Source organism: Diaporthe citri, assembly GCF_014595645.1.
Source record: "Diaporthe citri strain NFHF-8-4 chromosome Unknown scaffold_2, whole genome shotgun sequence".
In the NCBI taxonomy this organism is placed as follows: Eukaryota; Fungi; Ascomycota; class Sordariomycetes; order Diaporthales; family Diaporthaceae; genus Diaporthe; species Diaporthe citri.
In genome coordinates, this window is record NW_025064847.1 from 1,535,285 (window position 1) to 1,554,405 (window position 19,121).

The following is a 19,121-nucleotide window of genomic DNA, read 5'->3' on the forward strand; positions in this document are numbered from 1 at the left end:
GCCAGTCCATTACGGGCCAACCTGACGGGTCTGAGCGAAGCAAGCGATGCCTTGGGCGTGTTGGCCCGCTGGCCGGCTGTTGCACAGGCTGCGCGAATCATGGCGGTGATTGCTGCCTCCAAGGTACTACGCGACGTGACGCTGGGGCCATTTCAGGTCTGGGTCTGGGTCTGGGTCCTGGTCCATTTGGTCTGGCCCGGGTCTGAACATAAATGCAATATCTGGTTGTGGGAAGGAGTGAGATCGCCAGTGAGGCGGTCTCACTTTGCGGCGGTCGTCTGTCCCACTGGCCGGGTTGAGTGGTTGTGCGAGAGGACGGCAATTTTGGTGATCCTGATGGCTCTGATGATGAGTGCCCAGTGGAATCGGAATTGTCTGGGCCTGCCCTGGCCGGCCTTGTCAAGCTGACAAGAAAGTCAAGGCCACCACGGATGATGGCTTGGACTACCTATGCCTGGGCCTTCGGATCTGCATTAGCCGGCCCTTTAGATTGACAGCGGTTTCGACATAGCCTTGGGAAAGTTTGTCTACTCAACCTGCAGAGGCAGGCCTATGTTGCCGATAGAGCGAGAGCTGGGCCGAACATGAACAAGCTGATGTCCCTGCAGGGCACGACCGCGGGCACTGTGCACTGTGCAGTCCTGCGTGTAGACTACCTACTTTGGATCTCATCCCCAGAACCTTGCTCGTGAAGAAGCGGGTGTGGGTGTGGGTGGCTGTAACGTGTGGGTGGGTGGTTGTGTCACGGCACACCGTAGAGTGATATGACCGGGAGCTTGGGGGTTGCCGTGGATGAGGATGGGGAAGGGGGCACGGGGTTGCTTGGGAGGATGATGAGATCAGGCTTTTGGTCAAGTATGGTCGACCCGGAGGTGCGGTGGGATGGGATGAGATGGATGCAAGGGGTGGTGATGAAGGGAGCAAAAAAAAGGCGGCGACGCATCATCTCACAATTAATCAGGAGGGCGTAAGAAACCAGCAGTTGATTTCTCAGGGGGGCAGGTACGTAAGGAAGGTGCTGCTGCCCTTGACGCTTGACTGCCAGTGCGCAGTGCCCATGTGGGTGAGAAGAGCGAGTGTGTAATGTAGCTGCCTGCCCTGCCCACCTGGGCACCTAAAGCTACCTACCCACGTACAGATACGCAGATAGTAGGCATCCTGGCGGGCCTGGTCCATATGGTACAGTGCGAGACACCAGAGCGGAGTGCTCTTGATGATCTTGGTTTTGGGTTAGCAGCCACGGCACTGGGCAGAGGCGCTTTGCATGGACGACGTGATCAAGTCGATTCATTGCCCCGACATGCGACATGCGACATGCGCCATGCTTCGACCAAAAAAGGCTGTGTAAGAGGTTTGTCTCCACTCGTTTGCCTGCTGTACTTCTAGGCCCGAACCTAACGTGACCGGCAGCCTTGGAAGCGCTTCGTGTACACGCACGCAGGCTTACCTGCTTGCCCCTTGAGCGCCGCTACCAACACCGTCACGAACTCTGATGAACGCCCGCTCGATCGTCGCTCAAGTCAACTAGCTCCTGGTCCCGCCCAGACATGAATCGCCCTCTCCCTTCCCGGACGGGCTCGGCGGAGCCTCTCGATCATGACGGCCGCCATCGAAACTGGATCCACCGGCCCAGACATGGCGAGCAAGGCGAACAAAACATGCACAAAGGCAAAGGTGGGCACGACAAGAAAAATCCAATTTACGCGCGATTCTGTCGCGTCACCCTGCTGCAAGCTCTTAATTAGTCTGAACCTTGCAAGAGCATGGGAGCTAGCTCCAATTCCACAATCCTGCCTGGCCCGCGTCTCATCCAATCCAACAAGACGAGACCTGTCTCTGCCCACATTGTTCAACAATGAGCGGTACCCGGGGGCTCAACAACTCCCACCTGGTCAGTGCTGGTGCCTGGTCGCTTCGGGTCAGATCAGGTTGGAGTGGTCTCGGACTCAGAGCCGACTATCTCATGACGAGACCGACGTCGAGGGGCCCATGTGCGCTCCGACCGATGGAGGCGCCTCTTTTGTCCCCCGGGGGCCCGTCAAGGATGGATACATAGTCTATGTCATCACGAGATACAGCTCGCTGCTGTCGGTGACAGGGGTCGGGCACGTCGACGTCGTTTGATGGAGCTTCTGTTATCCCGACCGACACTTCCGGCCCTTTATGCCCGGCTGCCCGCCCTTTGGCATCGAGGCACGGTTGTGACTGGTCTTGCCTGCGTATCAGCTCAGCTCGGCTGCTTCAACACGGTTCGAGACGGCTCGCATCTGCCGCCATCCAAGGGGCAGTCCATGCTCGCCTTGCCTTAGTTGAGCATGACTAAATGTGCAGCACTGCACCGACGCCGATCCTAAGCACACAGCCTTTCTGGTGTTGCGCGGTCAAAGTCGGGCGACGAGACGGCTGCAACCTGACGCGGGAAAGAGGAATAAAGGACGATGCACTACAGCCACTCACCTCCCGAGCACCTCCTGCTGCAAGCGCTGCGAGCAATCACATCACACCCTTTCGTCTTCGGTCCAAGGCCGACAGGGCTGCCTGCTTCGGCCAACGCCCCTGACTATGATATGAACTCGCCGGCAGCACGGATACGTGGGCCTGACGAGACCGCCGTCCGCTGGCTAATAAGGACACAAGTATCAGGCTTGCTGACCGGGTTTCTCCCATACCGCCTTTGAAAATAGGGAGGGGAAAAAAAGCCCGAGCCCCTTGCCAGCGAGCTACATATGTGGGCGAGTATTGATGCCCTCAACCCTGCTCCAGGCTCGCGCGCCCGGGGACGCATTTCAAATTATTGCCAGACCACTGCGGTCGCGCACCGCTGCGTCCAAAAAGAAAAGGGGGTCTCGTCAGATAGGTATCGATCATGCAGACTTCTCGTCGCACCACCACCACTATCAGACAGAAGGGGACCGCGATGCCCGATTCCACACACATCCCACAAAGGCTGAACCCCGGCCATTGATTGTCTCTATGCTGCCCCACCCAGCCTGCCGCCCAGGCCGCTTCGAATCTCGCAAACAGCCAGCCAGAAATCCGTCCCGACTTGATGATATGCCCGCACCCCTGCCTCGCTTGGTGGTGTGTCACACGTTTGCACCTTTTGCGAAAACGGTTGCTTCGGGGCCTGTCTGAGGGGGATGGCCGTCGGGATGCAGGAGGCACCAATCAGAGACAAGTTGTACAGTTTTGTAGTGCATTTTTCCGCAAGCCTTGCGCAAGCTCTCACGGAGCGTCCACTCAGCAGGGAATGATGCCTGGTGCAGCATAACGCGGCGTCAAGCCAAATTCCTCTTGCGTCTTTCCTGGTCTGATGTGAGCAGTCTGAGAGCGCCCAGATGATTGCGACTAGGCCCAGCTGGCTAGCTCTGCGCCCAAGTCGAGCATCGATCCTGTCATCCAGCAGTCGCCAACCGAGCCAACCAGACGGCTAGAGGCCCAGGCCTGTAACCGGGGCCTGACAAGCAGACCAGCTGGAGTTGGAGCCACGATGCTTTCTACTGCCATTAATAACTCGGCAGCTCAGCAGCACGCAGGTGGCGCGAGCCAATGGCGGGCGCCCTGGCAGACCAACCGGTTATCTAGGCATTGTACATGTGCTTGCGCGTAGCGAAGGCGAAGCAGGAAAGCCAAAGCAAGACGAGTGAGCTCACGATCCCAGCCGCAACGCAATCAACCCCGATCGCCAGTGCCCATGGAGCGAGCTGTTCGGCGTTGCGGTTGCGTTGCGTCGCGTTGCGTGGCGACACAGCGTCACAGCCTGTCTCGATTGACGGAGCCCCTTTGGGTCGCATCGGCACCGCAAGAGCACGCAGCACTCAGCGCTGCGCCGGTTCTTTTCGGTATCTTACGCCGAAAAAGGGCAAGGCTGGCTACCAAGTCTCAAACAAACCTTTTGGCTCCCCGGGGAGGGGGGGAACATACGGAGATGTGACACGAGAGACCATGTCATCTCCTTTCTTCAGACTGTCAGAGGTGATCCTGTCGCCTGTGCCCCTTCCTTGAAACCCCGACGGACCAATATGGGGTGCATTCAGCCTCGTCACAGTGGCCTCGATGCGCCGTGTTGGGCGCTCCGAAATTTCGTGCCCACTAGCATGTTTCTTTGGGGGGGGGGGGGTCAGATGCCTCGGCGGGATTGCCGTCAGAGACGCTCCCCATCCCAGAATGTGAACCCTGCAGCATCGTGACTTGACTGCATCCGTTCCCACAATAGCGGTCATTGAATGGTGCATTTCTGATATGAGTGATGCGTGGATGATGGCTGATGGAACAGGGTCAAAACGCGCACTCTCGGATACGCAATCTAGCAGCGGCGGCGGCATTCGATAGCCCTTTCATCTGATCAGCACCCCTTGGATCCATTCCCCATTCCACCTCCTCGCGGCTGGGGATTGAAGATATGGACCCGGTCCCGCGCGGTGGTGGTGAGGGTTCTCTGGATGTGGAACGCAGCAGGATCCAGGCTTTGGCCCGGCAGACATCGCCATCCCTCCAGCCCTCTTGATCCTTGTCCTGCTGGTCATCTCTCCTTGCCTTGGTCACGGTCTCCCTTCAACCCCTGAGCCATGCCGAAACCTACAGATCCGTATTAGATCCCCCCCTCATACGAGACCCAGCCACGTGCCGACTCCGATGAGGTGGGAAAAGAGGATGCGCCTCTAGGAACGAGATGACGAACGTCAGAAGGAGATGGGAGACGTCAGGGCAACGGGCTTAGATTCCTGGACGACCGTGGCTCCGTCGGCCTACATGTCCAAAGTTGGAATTCCAGCTTGGGATCGGCCAGCAACCAACAACGGAGTCGTTTCCCACGCCTACGCAACCCGACCCACACCCGCAGGCTTGCTGACCACTTTCTATTCAGGACGGCCTCCAGGAACGGGCACAGCCCGCGCTAATAGAGGCGACAACGGGCGCGGTTCTGCCGACAAAGTTTCACCTGTTTCCACGGGAAAGACAGCCTGATGAAGCAGGAGAAAGCAGAGGCCGCTAAGCCAAAGGTTGAGGCCCGTCCTAGAGCAAAATGACCCGCCAACAATCGGTACCACGGCCGGGGTAAAATACGACAAGCCCAACGGAGTACCCTTTTTTTTCTCTCTCTCTTTATTGTGCCCCTCCCCCACCCAGGCTTTGGCCTTGTCCAGAGTCGGCAACGCACTGTCTTTGCGCCCTCCCTTGTTCACACATTTTTGATGCTGTGCATCCTTGTTCAATACTATGTATATCCAACGAAACGCATTCGGCAGAGTCAACCTGGCTGGGCCGTCCGTGGTCTCTAATGAGCCTGGAGTTTGGAGTTTGATTCTGATTGAAATAGGGTTGGTGTGGATGGGTACAGACTTCCTTTCATTACTTTTTTTTTTTTTTTTTGAGAAGCGTCTACTGTGTAAGAGCCAGGCCAACAGGTGTACCCAAGTATCCCTGGCAAACTTGACGCCATTCCGCCAGGCATATTGGGGTCAATGACAGGTCAATGTCTGACTGACTGGACAACGACAGTTGCCCTGCAGTCAGTCCCTCAGGCCACACTCATCACTGAGCCCAGTCAGTGGGTACTATACCGAATCAGATGCCCATGTGCCACAAAGAATCTTGGTAGCGTTCGTCAATGCTGACCTTTCTGCCCATTGCCATGATCTTCGTCAATCAATCAGCCTATGGCCGTAGGTTTCTGGATCAGACAGCGTCCATTGGCTTGAGATCCATGGGATCGCCCGGTGGGCACAGTGTCAGCCACTCGATCCGGACCTCTCCTCGGCTTGCACCGTCGAAGTCAGCTCGGTCCACCGTCTCCTCTCCTCTCCTCCCCTCCCCTGGCCCCCCCCCCTTCTGACACCTCCAGCTCCCTCGGCCAAAGTGTGTATGTGTGTATGTGTGTAGTGTGTACGTACTTTCCGCATGGGTAGCGAACCGTAGCCTGTCCTGTGCTGTCCCGAGGTCTATAGTAGTATGCCCCGTTCAATGTACATGTGCAGGCGACAGGACGACGGGTGGTGACTGCCAAGAAGAACAAGAGCAACCCACCCCAGGGCACAAGCACACGGGATCGGTTGTCCCTTGTCCAGAAAAGACCAATCCGTTCCATATAGACCATGTACTGTGCATATGTATCGAGGCTTGCAACCGGCCCGAGAAGGCTGGACTGCTGTCCTGCCCTGTCCTGCCCTGTCCCCTACGGCATCCGGGTAGGTTGAGACCTGGCGGCACACGAAAGCAGCAAGGCAAATGAATGAGGCGCCCCCGTCCAAGTGGAGGAAGTCAGTTCAGTCAAAGTGACAATCGCAGCATCAGCATCAGACCAGCACAAGCACCCGGGACCGGCAACGGCACCGCCAGCAGCAGCAGCTGGACGAATGCATGCAGGCATGGCCGGGAAGGGGAAGCGATGTCTCTTGATTGTCTGTCTGGTCTGTTGTGCTTGCCCGTTCGTTTCGTAGCTCGTTCTTTCTCTCCCTCCACTCCACTCCCACCCCCACCCCCCGGCACATGCAGGGGAGGGGTCGCAGGCCAGAGCGAGCGAAAAAGGGAAACCACAGCAGCAGAAAGGGCCACTGCCACGGCCCCCCGATCCCGATCACCACCCAGTCGGAGCGCCAGAGTCAAAGCGGACAGGGCAGCAGGGACATTGTGGAGGAGGCACAGAGGGCGAACGGAGGGGGTCCGGCCTGGGCAGGGCCCCAGAAAAAGGTACTTGGCGCAAACGTAGGTCAGAGTACGTACATACACATCCGTCCAGCCCAACCCAATCCAATCCAGGCCGTGCCTCGTTCCTTCCTTTCCACATCCACATTCCCTGTCGAACTGGAACTGGTCCTGGAACTGGCACCACACTTGACAGAGAGTGAAGAATGAAGCAAATATACGGACTAATGTGTACGGTAATGGCTAATCTCTCTTTTAATCTTTCGAGCTGCTTCAATTGTGACGCTTCCCTTCGTCTTTCCCTCCTCTGGTGACAAGACTCCAGAGCTGTCGTCGAGCTAGCCCTTTTCCCTCCCCATCCCAGCTCTACCTACCTGCTCGCCATCCACCACCACCATCCACTCTTGACTTCGTGTTGAAGAAGTCAAGCTTCTCGCCCGCCTCGACCGCACTTCGTGTCTGGCCCGTCCAGACCTTTTCTTTACTGTCCTCCCGAACCTATTGTGGCTCTAGTAGAGCTGCTGCACGGCTCGCCCTTAATTGAAGACCAAGCTCTCGTCCGCCAGGGCAGACCGACCTTCCGAACCTCACTCCACTCGAACGAAGCCCTCCTCGAACCGAGGAGGTTTCTTGAGCGTGAAGCTCGATCGAACCGACGGTCCATTCCAGCAAATACCACACACAGACAGACACCAAGGCTCTCGTGAAGGGGACGGCTTGTCGTGGTGGGGCACGGAAGTTGGTGAAAAAAGGTCACCTGGTCACCTGGTGTGCTGCTGGCTCCCACCCGATAACCAGCTGCTCTGTCGCTGTCTCCAGAAAGTGCAAACCGTGAACAGCCCCGTGGGGATGTCAGTGGTTCCCTCTGACTGGGCATTGACTCAAAGTGAACAATAGGAAGCGGTGCAGAGAAACTTTGGACTTCGGTCCACTGGTGATTAGGCCGCCAGACCGTGTCGACGCTACCCTCGAATGACCAACCGCGATCGATAAGACAATACGAACGGGAAACACTCGAATTTTTGACAATGGTCGATCGACTCGGAAACTTCTATACCACTTAACCCACCGGACCCCTCAAGCCATCAAGGCCCCTTGAAAACCAAACGAGCGATTTCACCCAATTTTGTCGACTTCTTTTTTGCACATAAATCCATGTCTTCGACTTTGACTGCGACCATTTTAAACAACGGCTTCCGTTCCTCCCCTCCCCGATCTTCGAGTTGCCAGAAGCGAACACCACTTTCTTCACATCGATCTGCAGGCAGGGTTGCTCATCGCGTGACGAGCAGCCTCGGAACGCACCCTGGTTACAAAATGAGTGCCGTTTACCATGGACCTCAGGCGGTAGCATACGAAAGCCGCCTGCCAACCCATGAGCATCACACGCTGGACCAGATTGAGAGATCTCGGCCGTATGCACAAGAGGCTCACAACGGCATGGAGAACTACGAGAGACACCCTGCACAGAGTCACTTTCAGCAGTATCAACCACAGGTCCCTCCACAAGCACGACATCTGGTCAGTTCGGCATCACACCCTGGATCGAGACTCCCAACCCGACCTTCGACACCGAATTCGACCCATTCCAGTCACCCAGCCTCAGGTACAAATTCTGCGAATGGGGATGTCCAGTCTATGGTCCTTCACAGCCTGCAGGTACCCGTTTGCATAAGCCCAAAAGGAGGAAACTTGGCAGACTTCGCTGCGCAGGTAAATTTGGCCCAAGACCTACCAACGAGACCAGCCCTGATAGCTAACTTACCGTTTTAGTTGACGTGTCTTTTCTGGTTCGAGTCGCCCAAGATACTGGAAACTGCTGAGACAATCCGATCTACCCCCAAGGAAACACCGTTGCCACATCTGGCTAAGACTGCTTTCCCAGCTGAGGCTTTCAAGAAATGGGTTCAAACAGTCCTGTCCACTACGCAAGTCACACAAAATGTGATACTGCTAGCTTTGATGTTTGTTTACCGACTGAAGATGACAAACCCTTCTGTGAGAGGGCGGCCTGGGAGTGAGTATAGGCTGCTGACTGTGGCATTAATGTTGGGCAACAAATGTAAGTGAAACTGTGAAGGCTGGCTATATTGAATCGATGGGCTCGGGCAGCTGCTGACTTGGCGAATAGTCTTGGACGATAACACATACACCAACAAAACCTGGGCCGAGGTGTCGGGCATCTCTGTGCAGGAAATCCACGTTATGGAGGTCGAGTTTTTGAGCAACATGAGATATGCTTTGCTTGCATCGAAGGAACAGTGGGAGGAATGGCTCGACAAGCTGGGTGCCTATTTCGAGTTCTGGGCGCGTGTGACCAGGCCGGCATCTCCTGCAATGATACCACCATCGCCGACGCTCTTCATTCCGTCACCCACGATTGGGAAGGGCTACTCGCCTTTGCCGTCCCCGACAAGTTCTCTCCAGCCCACGCAAGCCCTCTTCACAACGAGGTCTCCGAAGTATTCGCCCCCTACCCTCTCGTCGAATCACAACTTGGGTTACCACCAGCCTCTTTTCATGTCGAGCAGCAACGGGAACAATGTCTCGCCCCTGGCGAACAGGCCCGACCTTGGCAACAACAGGAAGAGGTCCTGGGACGAGGAGGCTGTCGATCCTCCAGCGAAGCGTGCTTACAGGGCACCTCCGCAGTTGACAGGCCCCTTGATGTCATCTTCGACGCCGAACACGAAACCGCCTCCGGACCCTCGACGGTTACCCATTCCAAACCTTACTCTAAACACAGCACATCACGCACCACCGGTGACTCAGTCTCAGTACCCGCCTGCAGCGTACTCCATGCCACAGACCGTCACGCTTTCCTTGCCTCCCCTGGAGCCTGGAATGCGAGCCATGTCGACAGTCTATGCACCCCCGACGACTTCTTGGGCACCCCCGAACAGTGGCTCGTCACAGCCGAACATGCCCTCCGCCCCAATTCTTACCACGCCGACCTCGCATTATCCGCCCACCTCGAACGCAACGTATGGCACTCCCACGAAGCGCCTCAGTCCGATCAGCACCCTGGGCAACGCGAATTACAACGGATCTTCTCCGCTGCACGAGCAATACCCTCACAATGGTTTCGCAACCCCAATTTCTCACTCTCCGTCTGTCTACCTGCAGCAGCGTGACAGTCCTTACCGACCCATCCGGCACGTCCACACTCTACTGAACCCGCCACCGTCTTCCAGCTTGCAGGGCTACCATCTACCAGCAATTGCACCAAGCCAGATGCATTACCAGCCGATTGGCAGGAGGGATGATTATCGTACTGGAATTGTGCCCGAGTACCGAAACCAGGCTGCTTACGCTGCTAACCCACGGAACCAGGGCATGACACCTGTGCCGTCCGTGCCTAGCCAGCAGCGATATCCGAATCTGGTTAATTAGAAGTATACCGGATCTCGCGATTTGAGGCAGCTAAGCTATTGGAAGCCATGGACCCCATGGGAGACCATTGGTAGCCGGCCTACGTGGCCACCTTATTATGGTCCCGTACCTTAGTGAGTTGGCTTGTAATTTTACACGATCACATGATGATCAAGACTTTCCGCATCCGCATTCGCATTGGATCAGGCGTTCATATGGAAGGGAATCATGCGCAGCAGCAAAACTTGCATCGGAAGCGCAGCGCGTGGGAATCGCGCTCGCATGAGCAGCATAGCATTGTGAGCTTTGCAAACGATCTTTATCCGAGTACCACGGCTGGATCAGTTCATGATGGCTCAATGAAAGGATGAAGAAAAAGGATCGTTTTACATTTAGGGACACGAGCCCTCAGATAGAATCCCACCCAGCCCTCATGAAAGTTGGGCTGGTACAGTCTACATCAAGGCTGGACCCTAGTGAAGGGAAATACAATGTTATTCAGCCAGAATTGCACGGCGTCGCTCCCTTAGGTCTATTGTATGATTTTTGTCCTTGAATGAGCCGAAAGCTGCCCTGCGTGCCGGAGAGAAGTCGTGTATATAATTGAGTATAAACGGTTTGTAAACACTGGTTACCCATCTGCTGACACTCCCAGTCCAATGCCTTCGGCCTGCGGTCTCCAAAGTCTTCTACAGCGCCTCGTCCACTGGTCGGCCTACCGACCTAATGCCACCAATACATAAGGGCCTTGGTGTAGAACAAGGCTTTCGTGCCTGTGACGCCACTGGGCGATACCTATCTTGCGATTCTGGACACAACTGGGTGACTAGATGTCTGTCACGAACACCAATGCATTTGTCCCCGTCTGCGCCTTCAACCCTTCTTTTCAAAGTCCAGTTTGCTCGCTTGCTCACTACATCCGGTTGTTTGACGTGAGATGGTTAGCTTGATATTGCGTGGAATCGTGTTGACAGGATAGTGCTCTGGTACTGGCATTCTAGGCCCAGTTCTGAAAAGACAAAAGTGACTTCAGTTGCGTTTCCTGGCCTATCAAACTTTCACACTCTCAAGTTCTTCATTCTGACCCCGGGTAGGTTCCCAACAGCTGCAGTCATGCTTGATGCGCATTGGACGTTTCAATCTTCTCATGTGCGATTATTTGCCACATCAGGCCATCATATAGATCACCACTTGACGTCCCTTACCTGCGGTCCCGCTTCTGTCGCCGTCTTGCACAGGCATGTCCACTTCCTACTCGACCGGCGAACTTTTCTTTTTGTCGGTGTCAGCGGAAGAGACACGCCACTTTCGATGTATTGATTTTGTGCGTTTCCCGAGACATGTGGCTTCCAGAAATGACATAGGAGATGCCCCAAGTCTTTGCACTTGCTTTTGCCGTCGCTTGTGAGACCTGTCAGCTGTCAAAGTCGCCCGAGACAACTGGTTCTTTTCTGGAGGATCTATTTAGCGCGAGGCCCTTGACTGTCTTCGGCAAGTACTGAAATCGAAGACCCTGGTGACTTGCATTCATGGCGATGAAGAGCACATGTATGTCTGAGGTTCCTACCCTAGTATATCCTACTTCTTCAATAACACAACCGACTAACAAGAATGGAGTAAGTCTGAAGAGAACGGCAAAGCACAGATTACAATTGCCTTGAATATCTGACAGGAACCAAGGCCATGAAAAGCCTACCGAGAGTGATATACGCCCCTGAGAGGACGCTAGGCACAATTCCTTTCACAGCTATGTTGGTGGTTAGATACTCAAGACCTCCGGGTTCTCTTCCGAGTCAAACGAACGCATCGTAGGAGGAGATGTTCTAACGAAACAAGCCTATAGAAATTGCTTGTCGTACTAGGTATATTGACATGTTCCCCAGTCCATGAGCGTCTGCTCAAACCCAAACTCATATCTTATCCTTATACCTAGTTTATACATATGTAGATGCTAATAACAGGGCTTGTTGTACCAAGGCAGGGGATTCGGAATGCGAACTAGCAGGTTGTTTCCAAGCGCTCGTGGTACCACTCCTTTATAATATGGGATCCATGAGCAAGTTCTTCAGCAGCAGCAGCAGCTGGCACCATATTGTTTGTCATCAGGGTTCATCTCTCCCCAGCTGTAACAAATCAACCGTCGGCGAAGCCTGAGACTGTGCACCATTCCTTAATAACGGTTCCTCCGCCGAACCCTCCTGATTTTCTTCAAGCTGCAGACTGTCCAAGAAATCTGGCCTCCACTGCCCATACCATTTACCCAGGTCCGCGACAAAAGTCAGAACGCACAACGCACTGCTCACAGAGTACAATTAGTCATCCGATGCCAATATACATCAGAAAGACGATGATCAGCGGAGAGAGGGGGATCTATTACGCAGCAATAGTGGCCATGACGGCTGCGAACTCATATGAAGAGAGAACTTCATAACGCTTAGCCGCGCCGGAGTAGTTGACAGCCAGAGCCAGATCACCAACGCAGAAGAAGGACAGAACACAAAAGCCCCCAAGCATGACCATCTGTCGTCTATGGTATAGCTGGCGAGGGGACTGGAGCGCAGTGACCTGGTTCAGCTTCGCAAGCATGCCATAAAGACCAAAGTTGAACATTGTCCCCGCTACACCCTGGAATTCTGAATCAGTGTCTTCCCGAACAGCACAGCGATTGAATGGTGGGTATCGACTCACAAAAGGAATCGTGGCCCAGGGCAGTATTGCCGCTTTTTCGAACGGCGCATCAAAACCCTTGTACCCGAAAATGAAGAAGAAAACTCCAGTAAGAGCTAGGCCGACATGGCTGAGCGCGGCAAGAAGGTGTGCACCCGCCCACTTGGTGTCGTCCAGCATCTTCGCTACCCAGTGGTGATGATATTCTTGCTAAGGTGTCAGGAACTAGCTCGATTGCGTGAAGAAGTCCAGAATGAACAGGGAATGATGCGCTTGTGGGAGGGTCAGGCTTCATATATAGCTGAAGAGCTCGGAATGCTACTGTAGCTCAAGGCGGCTCGAGCTGGCTGTGCATTCATTAGCGCTTACGACGTTCAACCGTCACTGTCGTACCAAGGCGAACTTTCCTCCTTTCGCGTCATCGGAATCAGTTTTGTGGCCTGACCTGAGAGTATTGCAGTTAGCCTGACGCCTTTTACACAACAGCGCGCCAAGTGCCCAGGCTCAACCGGTCACTTGTCATTTCCCAGAGTGGGAGAACTCCACCATCGAGGCTTCACGCAGATCATAGGTGCCTTGCTCCTCATGAGCCAATCCCAGAACACGCTCGACGGGCGGCCTGTCGCTCCGCCAAGGGTCGGTTTCTGTCGGATACAACAGGGCCTCGATCATCAACCCAAGTGCGGCGGGTGCAAAAGAATCGAGGCTCTGATACAATACTGGACCACCAGTCAAGACTCAAGGAGGGATGGCCGAAGAACAACAGCTCAGTCCAGGCCGGAGCTGATCCATAACAGCTATCAGGAATTGGACTTCTGTTCACAACGGTGCAGTACCTGTCGCGTTATCCGCCGAGGACTGCTGCTGAACCAGCCGATGATAAATGAAGTCACCAGCCTCGCAATAGATCCACATAAGGTATGGGCGACGATGGTAGGAGTTGAGGTGGATGCTATGACGCTTGATATCAGTATACGCCATTCCCAACTCCCAACGGAGCACTCTTACATCAAGCATAACCTTCTGTGCCAAAGGGGAAACACCTCCGGCGGAGGCATCACTCGCAACAAGAGCAGACACAAAAGCGGTCTATGACCAGGTGAGAACCTGGGCAGAGCCCTGCCACCGAGGCCACCCGGAGTGTGGAAACCTCAATTGGTCCGTCAGCAACCCGACGCGGCTTCTGCACATCACATCTCCCTCGGAAGTCCAGCTGGTCGATGCCCGACAGGAGATGGCGCTCGTCAGATACACCGCGCTGAGTTACTGCTGGGGCAGCCCTGACGACGAGCAGACCCAGCGGGGCAGGACGACGGATGGCAACTTTGCCTCTCGGCACAACCAGCCCTTCCTCATTGCAGAGCTGCCAGCCACGATCCGAGATGCAATCACCATGACGCGGGGCTGCGGCCTCGAGTATATCTGGGTCGACTCGGTCTGTATCATCCAGGGAAACGTGGACGACTGGTTCACCGAGGCGAATCGCATGCACGAGGTGTACGCCAACGCGTACTTTACTATCTGTGCGGCTTCGGTCGACAGTGCCTCAGCGGGGCTATTCCACACACGACAGGCATGGAAGTACAGTACCGAGCCTTGTAAGCTGGCAACACAGCGAATGTCACTCCGCGGCTCGTCGTTCAAGGAGCTGATCGATGGCTCAGCCTGGTCGAGCCGGGCCTGGACCTTGCAGGAGGAGTACTTGTCGCCGAGAATAATGTACTGGACGCCGCAGAGAATGTACTGGTCGTGTTCCAGATGCTTTATAACCGAGGGAGAACCATTGGGCGCCCCTAGTCCTCCCTCTGTTCCTCTTCTGTCGCAGTCCTCCTTCCTGGTTGCGTCCCGATCTGGCCAAGACTTGCATGAGAGATGGTATGACCTGGTTGAATCTTTTACGAAGAGAAACCTGACCAACCCGGACGATAAGTTTCCTGCGATATCGGGGATTGCCATGAGATATCGTCGCTGCCGGCCTAGCGATGAATATCTGGCTGGATTGTGGCGAGACACATTTGCTAGGGATCTAGCTTGGAGGACGCCGGTGTACCTATTTGAAGTCCAGAAATCACTCCACGACGCCAAGATCGCCCCGTCCTGGTCGTGGGCCTCTTTACCTGGCGGACATCCAGCCATTATGAGGCGTCATCGTGAGAGCAATGACGAAAATCAAGGCAGGTTTGTATTGGTCGAACCCCGGTCTGAACATTTAGAGGAAGGGACTATGGCCGATTTAGCAACCAAGGGCATCCAGGTGACAGGGCGTATGCGGCCGCTCTTGAGTGGCCACTCACAGAGGCAAGACTGGTCGGACGTCAGTGTGCCATGCGCAGACGGACAAGAGAAATTCTCCTTCAAAAGCTATGTTGACGACGATACTCACTGTGTCGACCTAAGTCGCGGACTCATACTAGTCTATGAGGCCCACCGAGAAGAGACGTTAGGACATGTCGATTACCTGGCTGATGCAGATAGCCTGTATCGGGGTGTTGCTGATGTCCAGTGTCTCGAAATAGGCCAGTCAGCGATGCTGCTTCTTGAGCAATGCGGGGAGGATGATAATGTGACAGGTCGACTGAAAAGTTACCGCCGTATCGGCGTGTCCTGGAGATTCAGGGACGATTTCTTTCGAGGAGACGTACGGATGAGAATAAGGCTTGTGTAGCTGTGGTTGGACAACACATCAACAGATTTTGGTATAGTAGTACTGGAAGGGAGGCATAATCCAGTCAGTCTCGGTTGGAGAACGTGCCACAAGCTGAGATTAATAATATCGAACGGCTCATAATGGGAGCGTCAGTGTGTGCTTCAGGATTTTGACCAAGCAGGATACAAAACTTGATGACCATGTGACTGACTCGTAAATGCCTAGAACTTCCACCACCTGACAAGGCCAGGATTCACTAGCCACATGAACTACCAAGAAATGTTGAAGACCACTAATTCACCATCCACATTGTGCATTCTTCGATTCTGTCTGAAAGCACAGGTGCCGCCCCGGGAAGCTGGGCCTCGCGGAGAAAACATCGTTCCGTCATCACGTGTGCTGTGTGACACGATGCCGGCTCTGTTTTTTGGCCCCTTTTCCTTCTTCAAGGAGGTTCGGGACAGACATTTTTATGATCTCAGTGAAACCACAAGCAATTATCTGTCAGGAAGGTCTATAATCCCAGGACAGAAGCCCGGTAAGTTGCGTTACTCATGACTACTTCCTCGAATCTGTTTAAGGTCAGAGTTCTCAATGTCCAGTTTTCAAGGCACATAACCCGGACACGTCGTCTCAATTCGTAACAGCCCGCTAGGGCACAAAATACAACCGGCACAGCCTATTCAAGCACAGGGAAATCTTTGATATCTTCCACTGAAATAGGTGATTGGAATCTCGTCCGCCCACTGGGACATTTTCAAGATGCTATGCCTAGATCCATGAACCGATTTTATATGTCTAAGCTGACGACTCAAAAGGCTCGCCTGTGGGATGTGTGGGGATGACATGCAGATGACTCTTCTTCCAACAAGGCGTTAGGTACCCACGCCTGGCATCGTTGCCTGGACGAACCCCCCCCCCCCAACATCCCAGAATGCTGTCTAGAAAGCCCGAAACCTCCCATCAGTTCCGTTCCTTTTCGAAACGTCTCTTGTCTAGCAAACGAAAATTGCTCGTTTCCTTCCCACAACTCTATTACGTATTCAGTCGAGCATGCTGATCATCAGAAGGGCCAGCCAATACTTCCATATGTACAAACGAGCCATAACTAATCACGGGAACGGAACAGGATTTGGAGCGCCGGCGTCTCCTTCTGCTTGGTCAGGCCATCGTGCCTTATCATTATGTTGTTCTTCCGACTGGACGCTTCCGCCTCGAACGGCCTTCTGAGTTGTCACTGTAACTCAACTTCTGTTTGCCGCACCCGGGATGATACGGCTCAATCAACCGCCTGGCCGATACCGCCGCTGTCTCGATGCCCCATTTCCCGACGTTGTATATCGTCGTAAATGTATCCGATCTCATCCTTCGACCCCTCTATCACCAATTAAGTGGGGGTAGCAGGCTGCGGGCTGCGATGCCGAGAGGGCGTGATGTGATGCCGAGACGGCGCGCTGCTATATCGAGAGGTCGGGCTGAGAGGTCGAGAGGGCGGGCGGCCACGTGGAGAGGGAGATCTGCGAAAGTCTTCAGAAGGACCCCCGTCAGAGGCAACCGACCTGATTTCATCCGCTCCAAGAGCCAGGTCCGTAACTTGAGGGGAAGACTGTGATCAGTGCCGACAATCATGTCAAAACCAAAGCCAGCCTGAGTAGCCGCTGTCTCGTCGATCACATGGAAACAGGTCTTCTGCACAGTTTGGTCGCTGTTGCGAGTCGGTCCCAAGCTCTTCCAGTCGAGATTGATTGTAGGTCCCTTGCACTTGATCTTTCTTTTATTCAATGTCGAGGCTTGGATGTAGCTCTCGGGGAGCGAGCTTTCAATTCTGTTCACGGCTACCGAGCGATGGACTGGGTGGCCAGGAAGTAAAAGACCTGTTATGGCCCCGTCCTTCCATGGCCACTACTTTACAAGTCAGCAAGAGTGGATCATGGGCCATTGAAAGCGGTGGGCTGTTGTGACTGACGTCTGGATCGATGCTCTCGAGAGCCTGCTCCAACATTTCCACGATCGTGGCCGTCGGAGCATCATCTTCTTGGGGAGGGGGCAGTGCTGCTTGCGGGGGGAACGACTCAGGGGTCTGCGGGCTCGTGAGCATTTGTTGTTGACGGTCGTTGGTGTGTTCTGCTTCGAAGCCCGTACGCCAGTCCAAAAAGAGTGCATCTATTAACCCGTGGTGCTGATCTAGGTCATCATCACAGAGTATTTCCTTCGCTACCAGGTCGTTTTGGAATCCACGGAAGTTGATGGCAGTTTCTCTAGAGTAGAGAAATCGGTTGACCTTGTGCCTGGTTCTGTGCTCCCCCAGAACGTCCTCCGCGGGGATCCCCATGCCAACCTCTGGGCGTCGTGTGGACGCGTCACAGTGCCCAGCCCGCGTGGCTACTTCGAAGGTTCCCAGTCACCAGGCCAGAGGCTGTTGGGACGCGAGGAACCCTGGCGTGTTGATGCAGGTTGCTGGGCAATAGTGTATTGACATGCTAGGTTCGGGCCGGGAGGCCTAGATGTTCGGGTGGGAAGGAACCAGCCAGACAGTGGAAGCAGGCGGAATCAACTTGTCGTGGTGGATGGAGAGTGTGGGAGCTGGAGACGAGGGATAGAGGGGCAAGCTGAATACCTATGCAGGTAGGTGGGATGCTGAGTTGGCTGCATGGCCAGTCCTGCGCGGCAAGATGGTAAGGGCAGACAGACCAATAAAGGACGGAGATTCGGCACAGAAATGCGGTGAGCAACCACCTGGCAGTGACGAATAGGAATCAGCAGGCCGAGAATTGCACGTATGGAGGGTTTTGTATCATCGTGTTGTGAAGAAGAATACGTCAGTCACGAGCCAATGAACCCATGTGCCATGGGATGGCCAACTCAGGTCCAACAAGAAACCAGCTTTAGCATGTCTGGGGAAGATACCCGAGGAGACGAACCTAATTGACGGCTGGTCTCAGTCAAGCGGTATCTACCTGCAGGTGGGTATGCCGCTATGTCCGTTAAATACCCATCTTCAGGCCGCCCATTAAGAAAATGCAAGCCCATTAGGTCTGGATTAGAGGTGCAAGTTGACCAGAGCTGAGACTCAACAACGTGCACTGATATCAAGAATAGTCGTATACTTGTGTGAATATAGATCGAACCTTAGTCGCCTGCCTGAGTTGAAGGAATATACCACGTGATGATGGATTGTGAGTACCATTCGGTAAAACATCAAGGGTTCTAGTGAGCGAACAATGCGCGGTGTTCCTCACCGCCTTGATTCGCAATCACAAATTCCTCCCACAGGTGCTATTACTGGTTTTGACCGTCAATCGGCCGACGAACATGTCAGGGGATTAGAAGGTTGGACGACTCTGATATTCAGGTCACTTTTGCAACCATCAATGCTGCGAAATTTTAAAAATTGGTCCGATTGTATGAGATGGTGATAAAGAGTCATTTTTGTTCGTATTCTCACTGGGCTTTTCTTTCTACACAGTATGTTGACAAAAGGTATGGGGGGATGGTGGACGGCGGTTCTAGTGGCATTGTCTAGCTCTACGTCTGTCTGTTGCTTCACTGGCCGTCAGTTGGCCCCCATGACCACTTGGTGTGGGAGTAAGGCGGTTTAGCTTATTTGTGTTGGGAAAACGGCAAGGCTTTAATAGGCTCTCCGGATCGGCCCGTGGTGCCATCCTGAACATTCGTGCCCTTGCTCTTCAGACAGTCTATCTGATTGTGGTTGTGGGAACGTTTGCCCTCTTTCTCAATCGCAATTTTGTCTGAATCGTTATCTGGCATACTTGCCGCATGGACTGCTTCC

General features: G+C 54.3%; 5 protein-coding genes across 5 annotated transcripts; 3 read left to right on the top strand and 2 right to left on the bottom strand.

The window, feature by feature from the left end:
- Nucleotides 1-1,855: 1,855 nt before the first annotated feature.
- INS49_006048 (uncharacterized protein) lies at nucleotides 1,856-2,124 on the top strand (the record flags this gene model as incomplete). Its single annotated transcript, XM_043166823.1, has 2 exons — nucleotides 1,856-1,891; nucleotides 1,972-2,124. 2 exons carry the CDS (start codon nucleotides 1,856-1,858, stop codon nucleotides 2,122-2,124), a joined length of 189 nt encoding a protein of 62 aa, XP_043027967.1.
- A 5,838-nt stretch (nucleotides 2,125-7,962) lies between these two features.
- INS49_006049 (uncharacterized protein) lies at nucleotides 7,963-10,038 on the top strand (the record flags this gene model as incomplete). Its single annotated transcript, XM_043166824.1, has 3 exons — nucleotides 7,963-8,166; nucleotides 8,419-8,707; nucleotides 8,777-10,038. The coding sequence occupies 3 exons, from the start codon at nucleotides 7,963-7,965 to the stop codon at nucleotides 10,036-10,038; spliced, it is 1,755 nt and encodes a 584-aa protein (XP_043027968.1).
- A 2,352-nt stretch (nucleotides 10,039-12,390) lies between these two features.
- On the bottom strand, nucleotides 12,391-12,864 carry INS49_006050 (uncharacterized protein; the record flags this gene model as incomplete). The annotated part of the gene is made up of 2 exons (XM_043166825.1): nucleotides 12,391-12,642; nucleotides 12,706-12,864. 2 exons carry the CDS (start codon nucleotides 12,862-12,864, stop codon nucleotides 12,391-12,393), a joined length of 411 nt encoding a protein of 136 aa, XP_043027969.1.
- Nucleotides 12,865-13,775: 911 nt separating this feature from the next.
- On the top strand, nucleotides 13,776-14,453 carry INS49_006051 (uncharacterized protein; the record flags this gene model as incomplete). Its single annotated transcript, XM_043166826.1, has 3 exons — nucleotides 13,776-13,783; nucleotides 13,852-14,282; nucleotides 14,443-14,453. 3 exons carry the CDS (start codon nucleotides 13,776-13,778, stop codon nucleotides 14,451-14,453), a joined length of 450 nt encoding a protein of 149 aa, XP_043027970.1.
- A 2,258-nt stretch (nucleotides 14,454-16,711) lies between these two features.
- Nucleotides 16,712-17,663, bottom strand: INS49_006052 (uncharacterized protein; the record flags this gene model as incomplete). Its single annotated transcript, XM_043166827.1, has 2 exons — nucleotides 16,712-17,233; nucleotides 17,298-17,663. The coding sequence occupies 2 exons, from the start codon at nucleotides 17,661-17,663 to the stop codon at nucleotides 16,712-16,714; spliced, it is 888 nt and encodes a 295-aa protein (XP_043027971.1).
- Nucleotides 17,664-19,121: the final 1,458 nt, after the last annotated feature.